General features: G+C 39.7%; 1 protein-coding gene across 1 annotated transcript; it reads right to left on the bottom strand.

Annotated features, from left to right (window-relative positions):
• mfsd14a2 (major facilitator superfamily domain containing 14A2) lies at positions 1 to 16,007 on the bottom strand. The gene is made up of 12 exons (XM_068571060.1): positions 15,766 to 16,007; positions 12,631 to 12,726; positions 10,058 to 10,120; positions 8,833 to 8,960; positions 8,535 to 8,649; positions 8,116 to 8,334; positions 7,146 to 7,259; positions 6,105 to 6,176; positions 5,517 to 5,629; positions 3,969 to 4,066; positions 3,559 to 3,716; positions 1 to 3,473 (listed from the first exon to the last, which is right to left on the bottom strand). Exons 1-12 carry the CDS (start codon positions 15,847 to 15,849, stop codon positions 3,261 to 3,263), a joined length of 1,473 nt encoding a protein of 490 aa, XP_068427161.1. The 5' UTR covers positions 15,850 to 16,007; the 3' UTR covers positions 1 to 3,260.
• Positions 16,008 to 16,642: the final 635 nt, after the last annotated feature.

The raw sequence follows: 16,642 nt of genomic DNA, 5'->3' as shown, positions 1-16,642 counted from the left end.
TAAACCTTTAATAAATAGTTTGTCATTAGTTTCCCATATTTACATAATAACCACCATTTACTTATGTTGCCATACTCATTTCTTGGCTAATTTTAGGCACACAGAGAGAGAGAGAGAGAGAGAGAGAGAGAGAGAGAGAGAGAGAGAGAGAGAAAGAGAGAGCGCGAGAGAGAGAGAGGGTTCAGGCCACAAACCACATCGTACTAAAAACAGGAGTGGCTAGCAGGTAAATCTTGAGAAATATGTCATAATAATTGCACCATACAACCAAATAGACCGAGAGGTGGCCATCTCCTTGAGCAATAAATATATACACTGTACGTACAAGTCATTTTAGTACATTTAGAGTTGTCTGCTTGAAAGCTGTACGAGTGCACATGGGGCTGGTGCAGAATCTTACCAATTTTAGTAGGATCCGGGTTTACCAATGTGTTGGTCCAATAAATGTTAAATGATAATAAAAAAGTATGATATTCAGAGATTAATCAACACTAATGGCCTTCTGTCTAGTAACTCCCCTTCTGAAATAATGAAAACTATGACAAGTCAAAATGTTTAGGGTATAGCGGGGTCAACATGTACAGCTTGGCTTTGAACATTCAGTGAATTTTGTTATTATTTACTGATAAATCGGAGAAAAATATCAAATATAACTAACCACAGTGAAATGCTTGTGATTAAATGACGATTGAGATCGAAAGACAAGACAGATGGACAGTCGATAATTTACCATCTCGCCATAATGTTGAAAAGATTCCTAAAATTACCGGATGAAGTTTTAAAAAGCTAAAAAAAAATAAAACAAATTCAGCCCAAAAAAATTAAGACAAGAGAAAACAAAACAATGAAAAATATTCAAACCGCTCAAGTAAACAAGCACACGCACACACACACACAGTATGAAACCCAGAAAAAAATTGGCACAAAATATATGACATACATTTCTCTTCAGACGAGGTTAAACAGCATGAAACCCATTGTAAGCTACTAATCCATATCAAGTTGTTTTTGGCTAATTAAATGCACTTGAGGCATTTCATAAATCAACTTCTTTAAATTTGGATTAAGATAATTTACCAGTCGCGAGCACAGTATGTGAACAAAGGGAACACAGTGTCACTGATGCGAGCCACCAAAACCAGTTCATGTTCAACCAGCGCCGCCTATTGGCAAGAAAGATAACAGCAGCGATTAGACCTGAAGACAGAAACGCTGACGTGCACAGAGTGGAAACAGAACACAAGCTGTAGCTTTGATACTTACAAATTTGAGGTTTTACATTTTGCTACTATTATATTGAATGTTGACTGAATCATACTTCCTAAGGAATTTTGAGACATTCATAGTTCTATCAAAGTCACCGTATAACCTCAGTCCGCCTGGTTACTTTGTAGCTTGATAGTTTGTTTTTTTTGCGTTTGAAAAACATGTTTTAAATCATTTTATGTTGGTTTTATCTAATGGCTGTTTATTTTGGTGATCTGTATTGTAATTAGGCTGCCAGCATTGTTATGTTTTTATGAACCGACTGAATCTTAAACGCCTATAACTTCATGCTATAGTTTTACTCTGTCACAGTGAACACGCGTTTGTGAAAAAACGTAAAACCTTAAAAAGCACTCATCACACATCATCCTTTAAGAAAGACAAATGCGCAAATGTATCATTTGCCAAATATTTGAGGAGCCGTTACATTCCTTGCCTGTAGGGGGCGACTAACATTTCTCTCCCTCTTCAAGTCTAAACTACTGTTGCAGCCAGCTGTTTCCTCTACGTGGCAGGTTAGTGTGAACTGAACTGGTCTCAACTGGCGTCCTTTTTGTAGAGAATCTGAGGGCCGTTAAATGTCAGTTTGTGATTTCGAAGCCAACTCCTTGAGACGCTTCACATCTGAAACCGTTTCATTGTTCATATTACCATTGTAGAAATGTATATACGCCACATCACACTTAACCTTTGAATTATCTTCCGCAGCAGCACAAGTGATATTCTGTTCAACCTAATGATATTAATTCAAAGACTCCGTATTAACAGTCAGTGCCACCACTGACGTGCTGATAGCGACACTCTAGCTCCAAATGGTCCAGTGGCTTGTAAAATAAAAGCATGGTTCTGTAAGCCTTAACCCTGATGGTGATACATGTCAGGAAACAAAGAAACAGAAAGGACATGAAACCATAAAGGAATAAAAAGTTTGTAACTGCTCCGATGGGAGCGATAGCGCACGATTACTGAGCCTTTTCAGACCTCGGTCTTCATACAGGTTACGTAATTAATATATATATATATTATTATATATATATTAAGTCACTTCGAGGCAACATTTGTTTCTTGACTAAAATTTGAAGCACAACTATCCTTCAGTTCGAACAGAGAAAAATATACAACCCAAACTGTACTACTAATCTAGAGAATGGCAAGTAAACACTGAAAAACAGCTCTGGCTAATAAAGTGGTCTCTCTCTCACACACACCTCTCTCTGTCAGAAGTGTGATGTTTGAACAAAGTCTGGTCTTGCGAAGCTTTTTATATCTGAACTGGTTGACCCATCCTGACCTAGATTAGGCAGGCGCCTCTCCCAACATCGGTTTTCAGAAACTCCCCTCATAGGTGTAACGTTGCTGCTGTGCATTCAGAGGAAGAACTGTGTTCCCTTCTCGGACGCTTTAACAGAGCTGTATTTGCAAAGACAAGCATCAGAACTGAACTCAGCTTGTGAAAGACCAGCAGGCAAGTGCTCAACTGACTGTTCGTTACACTCCATTGGACGAACAGACAAAGTTGCCACTTCACTGGCTACCGAAGAATATGAAGAATCACACAGGTATTTAGTAACATTTGATATCCACCCCACTCACACTCTAAACCAAAATGACTCCGGTTCTGTTTTGCACCAAGAGGGGACAAGCTGTTGTATGCTCCACTCTGTTACCGCTTTATAGAAACTAAAGATTAGAGTCCAGCTCAGCAAGACACACACACACACACCTTTCCACGGCAGCCCAAAAGAATACTCAACACACTCTTCATACAGGGTGTTTAGAGAGTCCTCACAATAACCCCCCTGATTTAAAAAAGAAAAAAAAAAGGCGACTAAGGAAGGAGTGCCCACTTTTGTGCCGTGGACAAACACCTCCTCATGGCACTTGAGTCTGATGTGTGCCTGAGGTGAGAGTGTGTCCATGTGGTAAAATGTGTATTTCTGTCCATGTGTGCGGGGGTGTTGGGTTGGAGCGCTGTCTGCCCCCCTTAGCTGTGGTTATACACTGCTGTCCTCCAGCAGCGGCTCCTTGCCCTCGGCCCCGCTGCCCTGAGGGCTGTGGGAGTGACTCTGTGCCCCGTTGCTGTGCTTCTTATAGGCGCCGGGCCTCGCGCCGGGCCCCGTGTGCTCCGGGATAAACAGAGCCACCAGCAGAGACAGCAGCACTGAGCATGCACCAAACAGGAAGGGAGGACCTGGGATGATGGCACTCTGAGTAGAGAGAAAAATTTTGTTGAAGCACAGTTCCCTCAAGTGCAACTTATTATTTGCATGCGTAACAGTATTGTGTATCTACCTCATCAGTGGGGTTGGCCATGTTAGGTTTGGCACCTTTCTCAGAGCCGTCCGTGTCGGTGAGCTCCACGTGGAACAAATAGAAGACAAAACCATAAAGCGCAGGGCCCAAACCATTACAGAGGCCCCGGATTCCAGTAATCATCCCCTGGACAACACCTGCAGGCAGAATGATACAAACAGAACACTGTCAGGAACATCTGTGAAATAAAAGTAACTACTGTAGCATTAAATGCAGGGAAATGTGATTATAATAACTTAAACAATAGCGTTGCTTATTCAAGACTGTGTTTTAGCTGGGCATTAAGTTCATATGTAGCGGTTTTTTTTTAAGACAAAACCAAACCACTGATGCACGCTTATTTAATCAAACAGAAAAAAAGGGAGAGATGTTAACAGATGGTAGCTTACCTTGTTGGTCGGGGTCTGCATTACGGGACACGATGGCGCTAATAGCGGGGAAAGTGATGCTGGACATGGCTGCAACTGCTCCAGCAGCCCACATCATCCTACAATCAACAACACAACTTTTGTTAAGGATACAAACAAAACATACACATATACAAGCAGTGACTGAGCCTCAAAGTTAGAAAAGTTAAAAGCCACTTTGAGATACTTCCTATTCAATTCATGAAAGAACTAAAACCATGACAATGATTTCAATGTTTTTGTTTTCAACCATCATGTGACTGCTTTGGAGTTACAATGTTGAGACTCTAGAAGTAATGAATGCTGTTTTTTCTTTTTTTGTTAACATGGAACAACCTGACCTTTATTGAACTCCATTTCCTGGGTATTGACCGAAGCAGAGAGCAGCAACAAGATGACATGTTGTGAATGCTTTCGTCGACAATCAATGGATATTATGGGTCACTCTGCCCTCCCCTCCAGGCAGAAACAGCTAAACAAACTGTCACAGTTGCTATGATCTATGACCGGTGTGTGTCAGGGTGGTTGTTTAGTAAAAGCATTGCTTCTTCATATTTACACATTTCAATTGAAACAATAGTTGAACTACTGCTTTGGATTTTTTTTTATTGAAGACATTGAATCTCAAACTGTAACTTCCGACAGTGAAATGCCTGTGCAAAAAAAAAATAATTGTACATTGGTCAAACGAAATCTTTCGAATTACACTATACACTATATTGATGCCCTTATTAGGGCTTCAGATGTCAGATTACAGTCTCACAAGCTAATGGATAAGGCTATGCTCCCCTCTGGTGGTTTGTCAGGGCATTACAACAACAGCAAACAAAAATAAATTATAATGCAAAAAAATTTGAAAAGTGCATGTATGACCGTTAACTCAAGGACTGCGCTTGAGACACAGAGGGCTCGGTATCATTTAGATTTAGAAAATTAAAGACTTTGGTTGGTATCTGACTGCATCTTCATGTTCTTGGAATATTATTTGAGTAACATTGAAAAGCAAAATAACACATTTTCAGCAGATCTGACTTCCACAAAGGGGTGTCAAGTATTTTGTGAATTTTTGACTTGGCAGTTTAAAAAAAAACAAAACATAAATACTCTCCAACTTGCCGTGCACAAGTTAAAAAGACTAAATGGTCGAATGAGCCACCATTATGCCAATGACCGGTTTGTACAATGCTGCAGGAAATGCCTGGTCATATTAGACAAACTTCCTTCCTTTCTCCCTCCCTCCATCCTTCCATCCCTTCCTCCCTCCCTCTTCCGTCCTTCCTTCCTTCCTTCCTACCTTGAATTATGCTGCTGTGTGAGCAGATTTATACGTATTAGTTCTAATTGAAACGTGCGCATACTTCTGAATCTGAGCTGCAGATGGAGGCATGGAAAATTAAACTTGGCTTTCAGGAATCATAAAGTGAAATAGAAAACCATATTTCTCCAATAATTTCCGGTTTTTAATGTGTGGTGCGTCTGCCCCTTTAAATAAATACAGTGAAAGATGAATGCGTGTTAGATCCTACTGACCAGGGTTGAGACCCGAAGCCGTACCACGCCAGCTGAAGGATCTGGAAGCCGAGGCCGAGCAGGATCGTGTTCTTATTTCCTATGGACCGCATGAGGATCCCCAACACCAACGTCTGCAGAAACACAGCACACGGGTCACACAAGTAACCTCTCAAGAAGCATAAAGTAATGCAGCAAATAGTTTGAATCATTTTCAAGTCACTGGAGTATTGACTCTTACATAGAGCTGAAACAAACACTTGATTAATCTACGGACAGAAAGGTTAACTGCAATAATATTGAAAATAAATTATTCACTCAAATGTTTAAATTAGCTGCTTTTATTTTCTACAATATAAGCAAGTTGAAGACCCTATTGTTATTTCTGTTTACACTGTTGACATGTCTATCATGTCTGTCCTCTATTGTTCCTTTTAGTTTGTCCTAATCCAAACTGTGGTTCTAAGGGTGTGGTTTGATGTACAGATTTGCAAGCGCTGTGATGAAAAATAAGTCACGACAAATACAATTCGACTTCACTTCAACTTTTGTCAATAAGAGGAGACTCAATTTGACATGTTATTCAACAGCAGTAGTGTTATTCAGTACCTGGGCTAGTATTGAGAGGATCCCCACAACAGCAATAAAGGCAGCCACTGTCTCTGATGAGAAGTGTATGACCTGAGGGGGAGATAGCGTTCAGATAACACAAGTTAGAACACGAGAAGACAAGCACAGCCACAGACAAAAAACACTAGTTGCTCAAAGCCTCGCCCCAATTTTCACTAAACACAGAGGAAGAAGGGGGTTAGGATGTGGCCTTTTGTTAACATGTGCTGTATACAACTGCATTTTGGAAGAACAAAAAAGGTGCACCTCTTTTCTCCCCTTGTATTTAGGTCAAATATGCTGTCTTTTATCTCCTTCGATACAGGCAGCCTCAGATGTAGGTCAGCTGGTGCGAGGTGTGTTTAATTTAGATACATGATAACGCAACTTCGACATAAAAGGGAACTGAAAGGTGTGAAGAGCAATGTTAGCCTCAATGCTCTAGAACTACTATGTGGTCCATTTTCAAGATGGTATGCATTTCAGACTTACCCAACTGGTTCATCCAATATCGTTTACACAAACTAAACAATTCTGACTTCAAGCAGTTTGAAAAAGGAGTCCACGTCACCTCAAAAGGTGCCGGGAGCTATTGTACCTTTAGTAAACAACTGAAGGAGTCTAAATCAGGCTACTTGTGGTTTTAAAACATATCGTTTTATATTTTCATGGAGGCAAACGTTTCGCCCCACCTGTTCAGAGATTATTAGTTGAGTTTTTCTGTAGAAAACTCCAGCTTTTTGTTAGCAAAACAAATGGTTTAAGTATTACGCTTTGACATTTATACCAAATATATATCAAACCTCAACTTCATGTAAGAAAGCGGCGCCTTAAATTCTGAATATCACAATAATACTTCTTAAAATAAAAAACAGCAAAGTTTATAGATGAATCCTTAAAATCACAATTCCATGTCACATTTGGATAAAAATGTGCTATTACATGTGGTGTACAAGTGTACCACCAATATATGGATAAGTTGCGTCTTTTATCCAGTCATATTTATGATCTTTGTGGAAGTGTAAAAGAGTAGAGTGTTACCTGTCTGAGATAGAGGAAGAAGCTGGAGTACTGGCCAGCCTCGGGGAGGTAGGAAAGAAACACTGTGATACAGATGAGGAGCACCGTGGAGTCCTGGCCCACCTTACGCAGCGACTGTCAAGAGAACAGCAAGAACGATTCAACGTTAAATTGATAGCCTCATAGACATGAGCAATGTTAGTGGAGAGCATTTCCCATGGTTTCCTACATAAATGAGCCTTCATTTATACAATAAAATGTTTTTTTAAAAACATCTGCTGCCCAATGCCCTGCTACAATCACCATGAATAGTTGATGTCATGTGAATATCTTTTACATTTATATTTCTTTTAGTGCAAAATTGATTGTTTATTTTCTCTGGACAGTGTTTTTATAGCGAGCTGCAATGGAGGGATAGGAACCAAAATACAAAAAGACTTTATTAGATGAGTCACCCTCATACTGCCGACTAATAATTTACACACAGATGCTGGTGAGAGTTGTTTTTTGACTGCACTTTTCTGTCATCAGGTGTTCAGGTTGTTAGGCAACAAAGACGCAAAGTGCCATTCGGGATGCTTTCTGCAGCTACTTCTAGGTCTATCTTATAGGCTACGGACATTAAAAGCTTTTGTATGCAGTAAAGCGTCACTGGTCTTCTTTTATTGGTAGAAAGATGAATGGTTGGCGAAGAAAGTTTCCTTCCATGTCTCTCGTTTAGCGTTGCTAAATCTTATATCCATTTCCACCCAAGTGTTCAAGGAATAAAAAAAAAACTGGCTGTTTTTTGCGTATCTTAAAGTAAAAACCCATACCAGCGTACTTGGATGTCAAAAAGCGTGCGGGCAACATTAAATGCGTACAGGTTGGCAGGTTTGCAAACAAAAACAGAGCTGATGAAATGCACTGCAATCAAACTGCTGTTTGGGAAGAAACCTGTGCATAATACTGGGTCATAGTGAACAACAAATTGTGTAATGTTGTTACTCACAGCGAAGGGGTCTGCCTGTTCCCAGGAGATGGGTGCTCCCCATGATGCTGGCCTCATCTTCTCTGGCAGTGACTCCGGTACGGCCACCAGGATGAAGCAGATGTCTAGCAGGGCAATGGCTGTGGCCAGGATCACCACCAAGGTGTCGCCGTAGGTCACAGATAAATAGGCTCCGATGGCCGGGCTGGTAACCAGGCTGGCTGCAAAGGTAGCCGATACCTGGAGGGAGCGAGATGCAGAGCTGAGCAAAACAAGGGACTGATCCTCTTTTTTTTTAAAAATGCATTTATATTTTCTAATTGGTTAGGACTCTTTGGTTGAGAACTTATTCAGTTTTGAAAAGTGAAAAAACTATACAGGCATCACTTACAAAAAACACATATTTTAACAGCAGTCTGTTTGGTCAACCATCTCCTTACCAAACCGTATGCTGTGCTCCTCTCATGCTCCTGCGTGATATCTGCCACATAGGCAAAGATCACAGAGAAGGTGACGGCAAAGACGCCGGACATGGAAATAACTGCGAAGTACCACCTGAAAGAATAAAAGGGCTTTTGACATTGTATTTTTACATTTGGGAAGTTTATAATGTTGTTAATTAGTTATTTTGGGGCGTAGTTTATTCTGTTGTTTTCAGGAAGAAGGTGAAGTACTGTAAGGCAACCTAATACAACAAGACTGAATAACTGGATAGAGCTTATAGTGTTTTGTTCTCACCATGGGCTGATCTTCATCAGTGGAATGGGTGCACACGTGAAGAAGACTGTGAGCAGCAAGAAGGATTTGCGTCCCCATACGTCTGACAAGGCTCCAATCAGTGGAGCACTCAGAAATGATAATATGCCCTGGAGAGGATGGAGAGACAAAGATGGGGCACAAGAGACCACAAGTGCACAGCGACTACGATTCAAGTACAAAGAAACCTGCAGATATTGCTTTGAGGTCTGTTTGAAAGTAAAAACCAGTCGCGGACATAATGATGGACAGTTCATAGACACTCTTGAACCTTTCGAATGATTGATTCAAGCACAAACCTGAGATTTACTTTGTTCTTAAATCTACAAAATATTTTAGATCCTCATACCATGTGTACACACAGATTTTAACTAAGTGCATCTCATTTAAAAAGACTTTAAACTAAATTTTAAACTGTAAATTGCCTTTACATTGACACAATGTATTAAATTACTATGAACTTGACACCATCTCAACTCACTCGAGTCATTCTACAAATAGTATAATTTACTAATGATATTAGTGTAGCCTGCCACTGTGAAGAAATACAGAGTTTAACAGGATGCAAAAAAAGTCAAAACAACCTGTGAGGCAGTCAAATGCTGATTTAGAATTTGGACGTTACTATTAATAAAGCTTCGAAATATTCACCAATTCATTATTTGTCATTTTGCATGTGTGCGCAAAGTGATAACATTTCTACGCACATAATACTGAATGAGGTCCAATGTTTTTCTCAACATCACAACAAGAAAATGAAAAATCTAAAATAATTTCAAGCGTGTACTCTCCAACTATCTTTAGACACACACTCCTTTTCCTGAATAGGGACCACGAAGGTGCACTTGAGGTAGTTGGCTCTCAACATGCTTCTATGATATATTCTGCAGCTAGCTGGGAACCTGCACCAGTCACTGGACAGCTTGCAGTTGTTTACTTGTAACTGCATTGGTGTTAAGCAGGGCGTCGCTGAACAAGAGTGCACATGCTCAGCAAATCTTCCAAGGAAAAATAAAAGCAGGACAATCTTGTTGAAGAAGAAACAATGTTGTTAACAGCAGCTTTAGTGCTTAACCTTACTGTCTGGCTTTGTTTGATAGTGGGCTATACTAAATAAATTTAATTGATTAACTTGCTGGCATCGAGTCACAGCTTACTTGCCGGCATGGGAGACAGAATATTCTGTCTGTGTGTACTGATAACTTACCTTTACACCATGGATAAGTCCATTCATCAGGAATGTGTGTTGGGGGAATGTCTGGTGTAATACCTGAAGAACAAACAGATAACGGCCACATAAAAACATGTTATCCACATAGTTTGCATCACATATCAAACAATGACCTACAGTGTTTTAAACCAGAGTTAAACTATAACTAGGGAACAAAACAACATGGCTGGCTGAAACTTAGTTGAATGTGCGGATAAACATTGTTGTCATTCCTCATGTGAGCACTAAATCCTGTTACTGTCATAAAAATGAATAGAGAAAACCGGAGTATAGATCTAAAATACATTCTCAGCACAAGAGTTGTATCGAACATGTTTTGGGTTTAGACATTCACAAGGAAGGGAAAGACTGGAAAGTTGAAGATGTTTTGCTTACACCTGACCTGACTTACGCTGTTTGAGCATTCAAATGACCTGAATCGTTTTAGGTTTTGGTCTGTACTTAGTATTGCCATGGTAACATGTGATGTTCAGGCATCCAGTCGAGCAACAACCATGAATTAGTACATTTACCATTACAACTGGTTGGTTGAACAAATTATTTTAGCTGAAATATATCAGGGAAGAAAAATAATCTCACTTCTGTCAAATCTCTCAGTTTGTAACATTATCTTCCAACATTTTTGGATTTTTAGACAAACCGTTTTAAAAGAGAAACTGCTTCGATATCAAACTCTTATCGATGCATAACCCGTCAGCATGAGAAATTTTCTAAATTGTATCTTAAAATGATAGAAAATGTTTATAATAATTGGAATTTGGCAGCCAACTTAAAACAGCAGGAGTTACAGCTAAAAACGCTGGTGCCGAAGTAACCACCGTCCTGTTCCACATCAAGTAACCACCGTTAGCTCTGCCAGCACCTTTGCAGTTGTTTACACTACAATCACTAGTAGCTACAAGATGCCAGCTTGGCCTTCTCCATGTTGAGAGCTGATAAATCCACCCAACCTCGTATATAGCATCTTTAATAAAATGTTTAATACTTGTATATCTATATAAAAATACAATTGGATTTTTAAAGCTTTATTATAAACAAATGATATCATGGACAACTTTTCCGTTTTTGCCAATGCTTGGTTTAACGTTGATGTCTCACAACACTTAAAACCCAGTTAAGAGGTGGCTGCGGCTCTGGAGATACATAGGCCGTTTGGCCTCTTACATTAAATGTTGTGTCAAAGCGTCATGGGTGGAAGACTAAAAAGTATTTCAGGATATGTTCAGACACTGTTCCTACAATATTGTATTTTTGCGAGGAGGGGAAAGGAGAGTCCAGTTCAAAGTCCATACCGTCAGTGTCATTGACACTGCTGTGAGAACATAAAGCCTTGGTGTAAATTAGGACATCTGGAGCTCGACTAAGACTAAATAACAGGCTCAAGCTTTTGTTTAGGGGGTACAGAAGGAAAAGTTAATGGCATGGAATAAGACTCTCCTCCTCTGGGAGTCAGTTACCCAACACACAGACTGTGAATGCACAGTGACGACTGTTGCTGCTGGATACTAATGAAGCAGTATGCTCATTGGGAGCAGTGAAGCGGTCCCTCTCATCTTCAGGCGCCCTCTGATTAGTCCAAAATGCAAATCCTACCTTCGCCCAGGGATCTTGAGGGCAACAAAACCCCCAGTAATTCAGGCTTTACAAACCCCCAGTAATTAATGCTCAACAGTTACACATATAACCACCTCTTCAAACAAGAGACTGCTGGAAAGCCTGCATTGCATAAGCCTGTCTGGTTCACATCCTGTGGCGTTCAGAGGTTTATCATCATTTGTCTGAGGTTTCAGTTTCCATCCAAAGTAATTTACAAGTTTAAAAAAAAATGGAAAAACTGGAGAAATTTAAATAAATAGAGAGCTTGGCTGAAAAATGGAACGCCACTGTCAAAATAAGGACAACTATTAATACACAATCCTGGCTGTATAAAGCATGTCACCGCTATTAATGATCTTAGCACTTTGCTTACAAATTAGACCCGTCTTTAAGGAAAAGATCCTTTTCTGTTTTTTATTTGGGCTTAATGTTCTTCTTCTGGTGCCAACCTTTTTGCAAAAACACAGGTTACATTTTTGGAAATAATGCTGTCCGAGTTGCATGTAGCAAATATATAAACCACACCACTCTGCAATGCACTGAGGTGAATGTGTGGCGTGGTTTGCCTCGCCGGTATCTGTGCTGCGGCCTGACAACACAAACCAGTGACCCCCTGATAAGCCGTTTCAACAAAGAACTGGTGCTCAGACAATGAAGCAGTTTGATGCCCTTTTCATATTTCTCACTCCATTAGCGCTTGGCAAACCATCTGCCAACACACACGCACAAAAAAAAAAAAAAAACTGCGTCACACAGCGCCTCACTCATTTGATTAGGAATTCAATCATTCACAGACACTCATAGACCTTGTATGATTCCAGTCAATGAGAAATGCCCCTCTTTGGCTGGGATACGAGAAAAGAGAGGTGTAGGCGTCCGAATATATTACAAACTGTTATGTCAGTTTTCATAACGGTGTGTCTGCGTGAGGGTGCGTGTGTGTCCGGGCTTACCGAGAGCATCGGTGTGGTGAGAAGACCCCATGCAAAAAACTCCAGGAAGATGACCACCACAGCATGGTAAACACTGGGCTCACCGATTCCCTGAGGCTGGACGGAGACAGAGAGACGCATACAAATAGAAAGGTGGTCAGCTAAGAAGCTTCAAAAAATGTTTCATGCATCCATCATGCGTAAACAGTAACACAATAACAGAACAAACTGATTTTGCATCACCTGATCCTGTGGGACAGCACACAGTTGGGATAGAGAACGTAAGCAAATGTGAAATATTCTTTCCCCCTGGACTTTTAGAATAAGCATGTACACTTGGTGCACATGCTTATTGATCAAGTTTTTTTTACTTGGTCAATACAGGGCTGAGTGTTGAACTAAAACACTACAAGAAATCAGGATTGCTCTGTGATTTTCCTTCAACTAAAATTATATATAATACATCATATGTCATACTGAAATCTGCACGTTGGTGAAAATCAATTAGTGGATTTACATCTACACAAAATGTGATCAGTGCACACAAACAGATTAAGGGAACTTTTCAAAACGGAAATTGATTCAATTCACAGTAAGTTCATTAAATTGACTTTACAAGATGCTGGATAGTCATAAAACATTAGCTGCAACTTGGAGACAATTGGGTAATAAAAGAACCTAATGAAAATGGTATATTTTTCTAACCTGATAACTTACAGAGAACAGAGAAAACGCTGCATATATGCAAACAAAATTAAGCAGTTTTATGTTTGTATTGCCACAAGCCCTTCTGCAATTTTCTTTCTCTCTTCTACAACATGAGCTTAGTGGTGCCTGCACAAAATATCAAAATTGAAGATCCAAGAACATGAGCGACTAAGGTGCATACATGCCAAAACTAATTTAAAAGCAGTATTGCGGCTCTTTTAATCCTTACTTAGTCGAATAACAATTATGTGATTGAGACAAGGTTAAGCTGTTTATATGCAATCTGCAATATCATCAATATTGCCTTACTCTTATTCCAAATTAATTTTGTTGAGTACAAGTGCACAGACCGTAAATACAGCAGAGACGATAATTTTAATCCAAGTGTTTACAGTGATTGTGCCCATTTACAGGCACAGTAATTTGTAAAAAAGATTTCAATTCATTACTGACAACATTCTTTAACATTTAAGTAAAGCGTTTCGTCATTTAAATTTCACAGCTGCGAAACAAAGTGGAAATAACCAAATATTCTGTGCTATTATTTACTGGGTCAGATTAAATATATACATATATCTAAAATGAGTAAAACACAAATTGGCATCCTTTACATTTTTGTAAAATGCACTCCCTGGAGAGGAAGTCACTTTATTAAAGGACAGTAAACTATATACAAGTCTGTATGGTGAAGAGGAAGTGTGAATGAGTGAGCGTGTATGCTGAGCAGAATCTTTATCAGGAATCACAGTGAGGTGTGATAATTGTGGAGACTATAAAGTAGGCCAAGGCCAATTTAACATAGACATTAGCTCCTAGTTTACTCACTCGTGGTTTGTCACTTCCCCACGTGGAGAGGGTGAAAGCATCACAAAAAAAATTGCCTACCAGTCTAAGTATGACTGAGCGGGCCACAAGAGTCAAAGTTCGGTTGACTGGGAAGGACTGTAAGCTTCCACTCATTCTTTTAAAGTTGTTGTCGTAGGAAAATCGGAGGAAACTTCCCTCTATTTTGTTGTATGTCTATGATTACACCACCTACCTAATTGGAAAAAGGAACAATCTGTAAATGTCTCATTCTAATGTTGCAACTTCCCCTCTTACTGAAATGACAAGCAGCAACATAATATGCGTACCATCTAGCTATTGACTGGATCAAGGATTGGATGTTGAAAGTGAAATCTTAATGAGTGAGTAGTCAGAAGAAGCTGCAGTAATACAGTGAGGCAATAACAATGATCTAAACTAAGGACCTCATAGGACTAAAGCCACATTATGCCAGAACAAACATATATAGAGAAAGCCATCAACAGAATGACAGGATAATTAATGACAGAAAACAACAGTTTGAGGCTTTTCTTCATTAGAATTACAACTCTGTGTTTATATGGATACCGGAATGTTTGGCATAGCTGTCCAACAGATTACATAACCATCTTTGATGCCTCACTATATTTATAACAATCATACCATACTCAGAATTTGCCAAAAGCCTAATTTGGGACAATCACCACCATCGTCTAAAAATGAGCCATTGCACTAGAACACCTTCTTAGTTCGCTGTCTATTTGATCAGTGTATTGAGGTTAAGGATGACGCTTCCTGCTCAGTGCATCGCACCACATTGTGGTTGAAGCGCACCTGTACCACAGGTGCCAGTGACCCAGCGAAGTGTACATGCAAACAACAAGCTGATATTTAACCAATCTTGATCACCACATTCTGAACAGACACCATATAGTTAGAAGCTTTAGTTACGTCGCAGTTGTTAAACAGTGGCAGTCAATATTGTTGCTTGCTTTTTTTCATGAATGTTGACTTAACGTTAACCGTCGTGCTTTTTTTTTTTTTCAACCAACGTTACCCAACCCTGCGTTTTAAAGTACTGCCTTTTCCCATTTACTAAACACATTATCGACTAAGCATATCTTACGTTAACCGAAAAGTAACACTACTTTGTCAAATACAATAATAATCAGTTTGCTGTATCAGGATAAAGCCAACCCTAAATTGGCACATATTGTAGTGAGCTAACCAAGCCCTAGTCTAAGCCTCATAGTGAAGCATCGTCATGCGACGTTTTGAGGTTTCTAACAAACGCGAGACTCCGTGATACATCACGTTCTGGTTTAAAGTTAAATTAACTTATATTTGGGTGAACTGAAATACTGCAGGATGATAAACAAGTGACACAACGTTGACGTTAGCCAGCTAGCATCACCAGGGCTGACGTGTGAAAACGTAGGCCGCTAACGTTCTATCTGCGTGAGCGAGACGGACCAGCTAACGGTGAACGTTATCCATTAAAGACAGACAGATATAAACACATGGCGCTGCGACTGATACGTTTTCAGTTAAATAAGCAAGGCTACTAACTAACTCCGGCAGCCGAGAGTCAGTTTAGCTCAGTGGCAAGCTCACTTGACGAAGATAAATAAATATTTAACTCACACTTCCTCCATCTTTTATTATAATTTTCTTTGCAAGAAGAATGCTGCGGTTCAGCCGCTTTTTCTTCTTTTTCTCCCCCGTCATTGTTAACTTATGTCCATTCTTGGTGTTAGAGGGTCATCGTTGCTCCTATCAAAACTAAAACAATCTACTGAAATCGGCTACAGAGCTCATAACACATCGGAAGTCGGCTATAGGTAGCTAGCAGCAAGCTACCTAAATGATGATTTCTCTACCTCACTTCAACCCTTCTTCCTGTACTAAATGCAGACCCGCCCTTCCAGTACAACATCGCTCAACGATTGGCTGCTTGGTGGGCGAGCGAATCCAATCCGCGGTTCTGATTAGTTAAGAAAAAACGTTGGCGCTACTGATCCTCAAATGGCGATTTGGGTACATCACACCGCGGGTTCGACGTACAAGAGGAAATCCCTTATATGGTGATTGGCTGAGTTTATGAAGAAAGTGTACACGATGTTCAACTACTTCCATTAAAACAATAATAACAAAACATCACACCGCGGGTTCGGTATACAAGAAGAAATCTCCTATACTAGATATTTCAAATTATGTTTTGTTGTTGGCAAAAGTGTTTTTGTGTGTGAGCTGCTTTTAATATATTATTTGTCATATTGTGTTAATTTCAAAAGGTTTTGTCCCCTGTCTATATTGTACTGGGAATACCTAGAACACACAGTAGGCACACAATAACAAATTAAAAATGTCAACAAAACAAAACAAAAAATGCAAGAATGTATAGAAGTATAGAAGTATAGTGTTCAAATATGTTCAAAAGTAGATAAATGGACAATGCAAACAATGCACATAGAGCTTTACATTGTATTGAATTAAATAGTGTTAGAAATCCATTTGAAAG

Source organism: Clinocottus analis, unplaced genomic scaffold, assembly GCF_023055335.1.
Source record: "Clinocottus analis isolate CAN_PGR_092001 unplaced genomic scaffold, fCliAna1.0.p SCAF_11, whole genome shotgun sequence".
NCBI lineage: Eukaryota > Metazoa > Chordata > Actinopteri > Perciformes > Cottidae > Clinocottus > Clinocottus analis.
The sequence above is the reverse complement of the archived record's forward strand: the minus strand, read 5'-3'. Positions and strand labels throughout refer to the sequence as shown.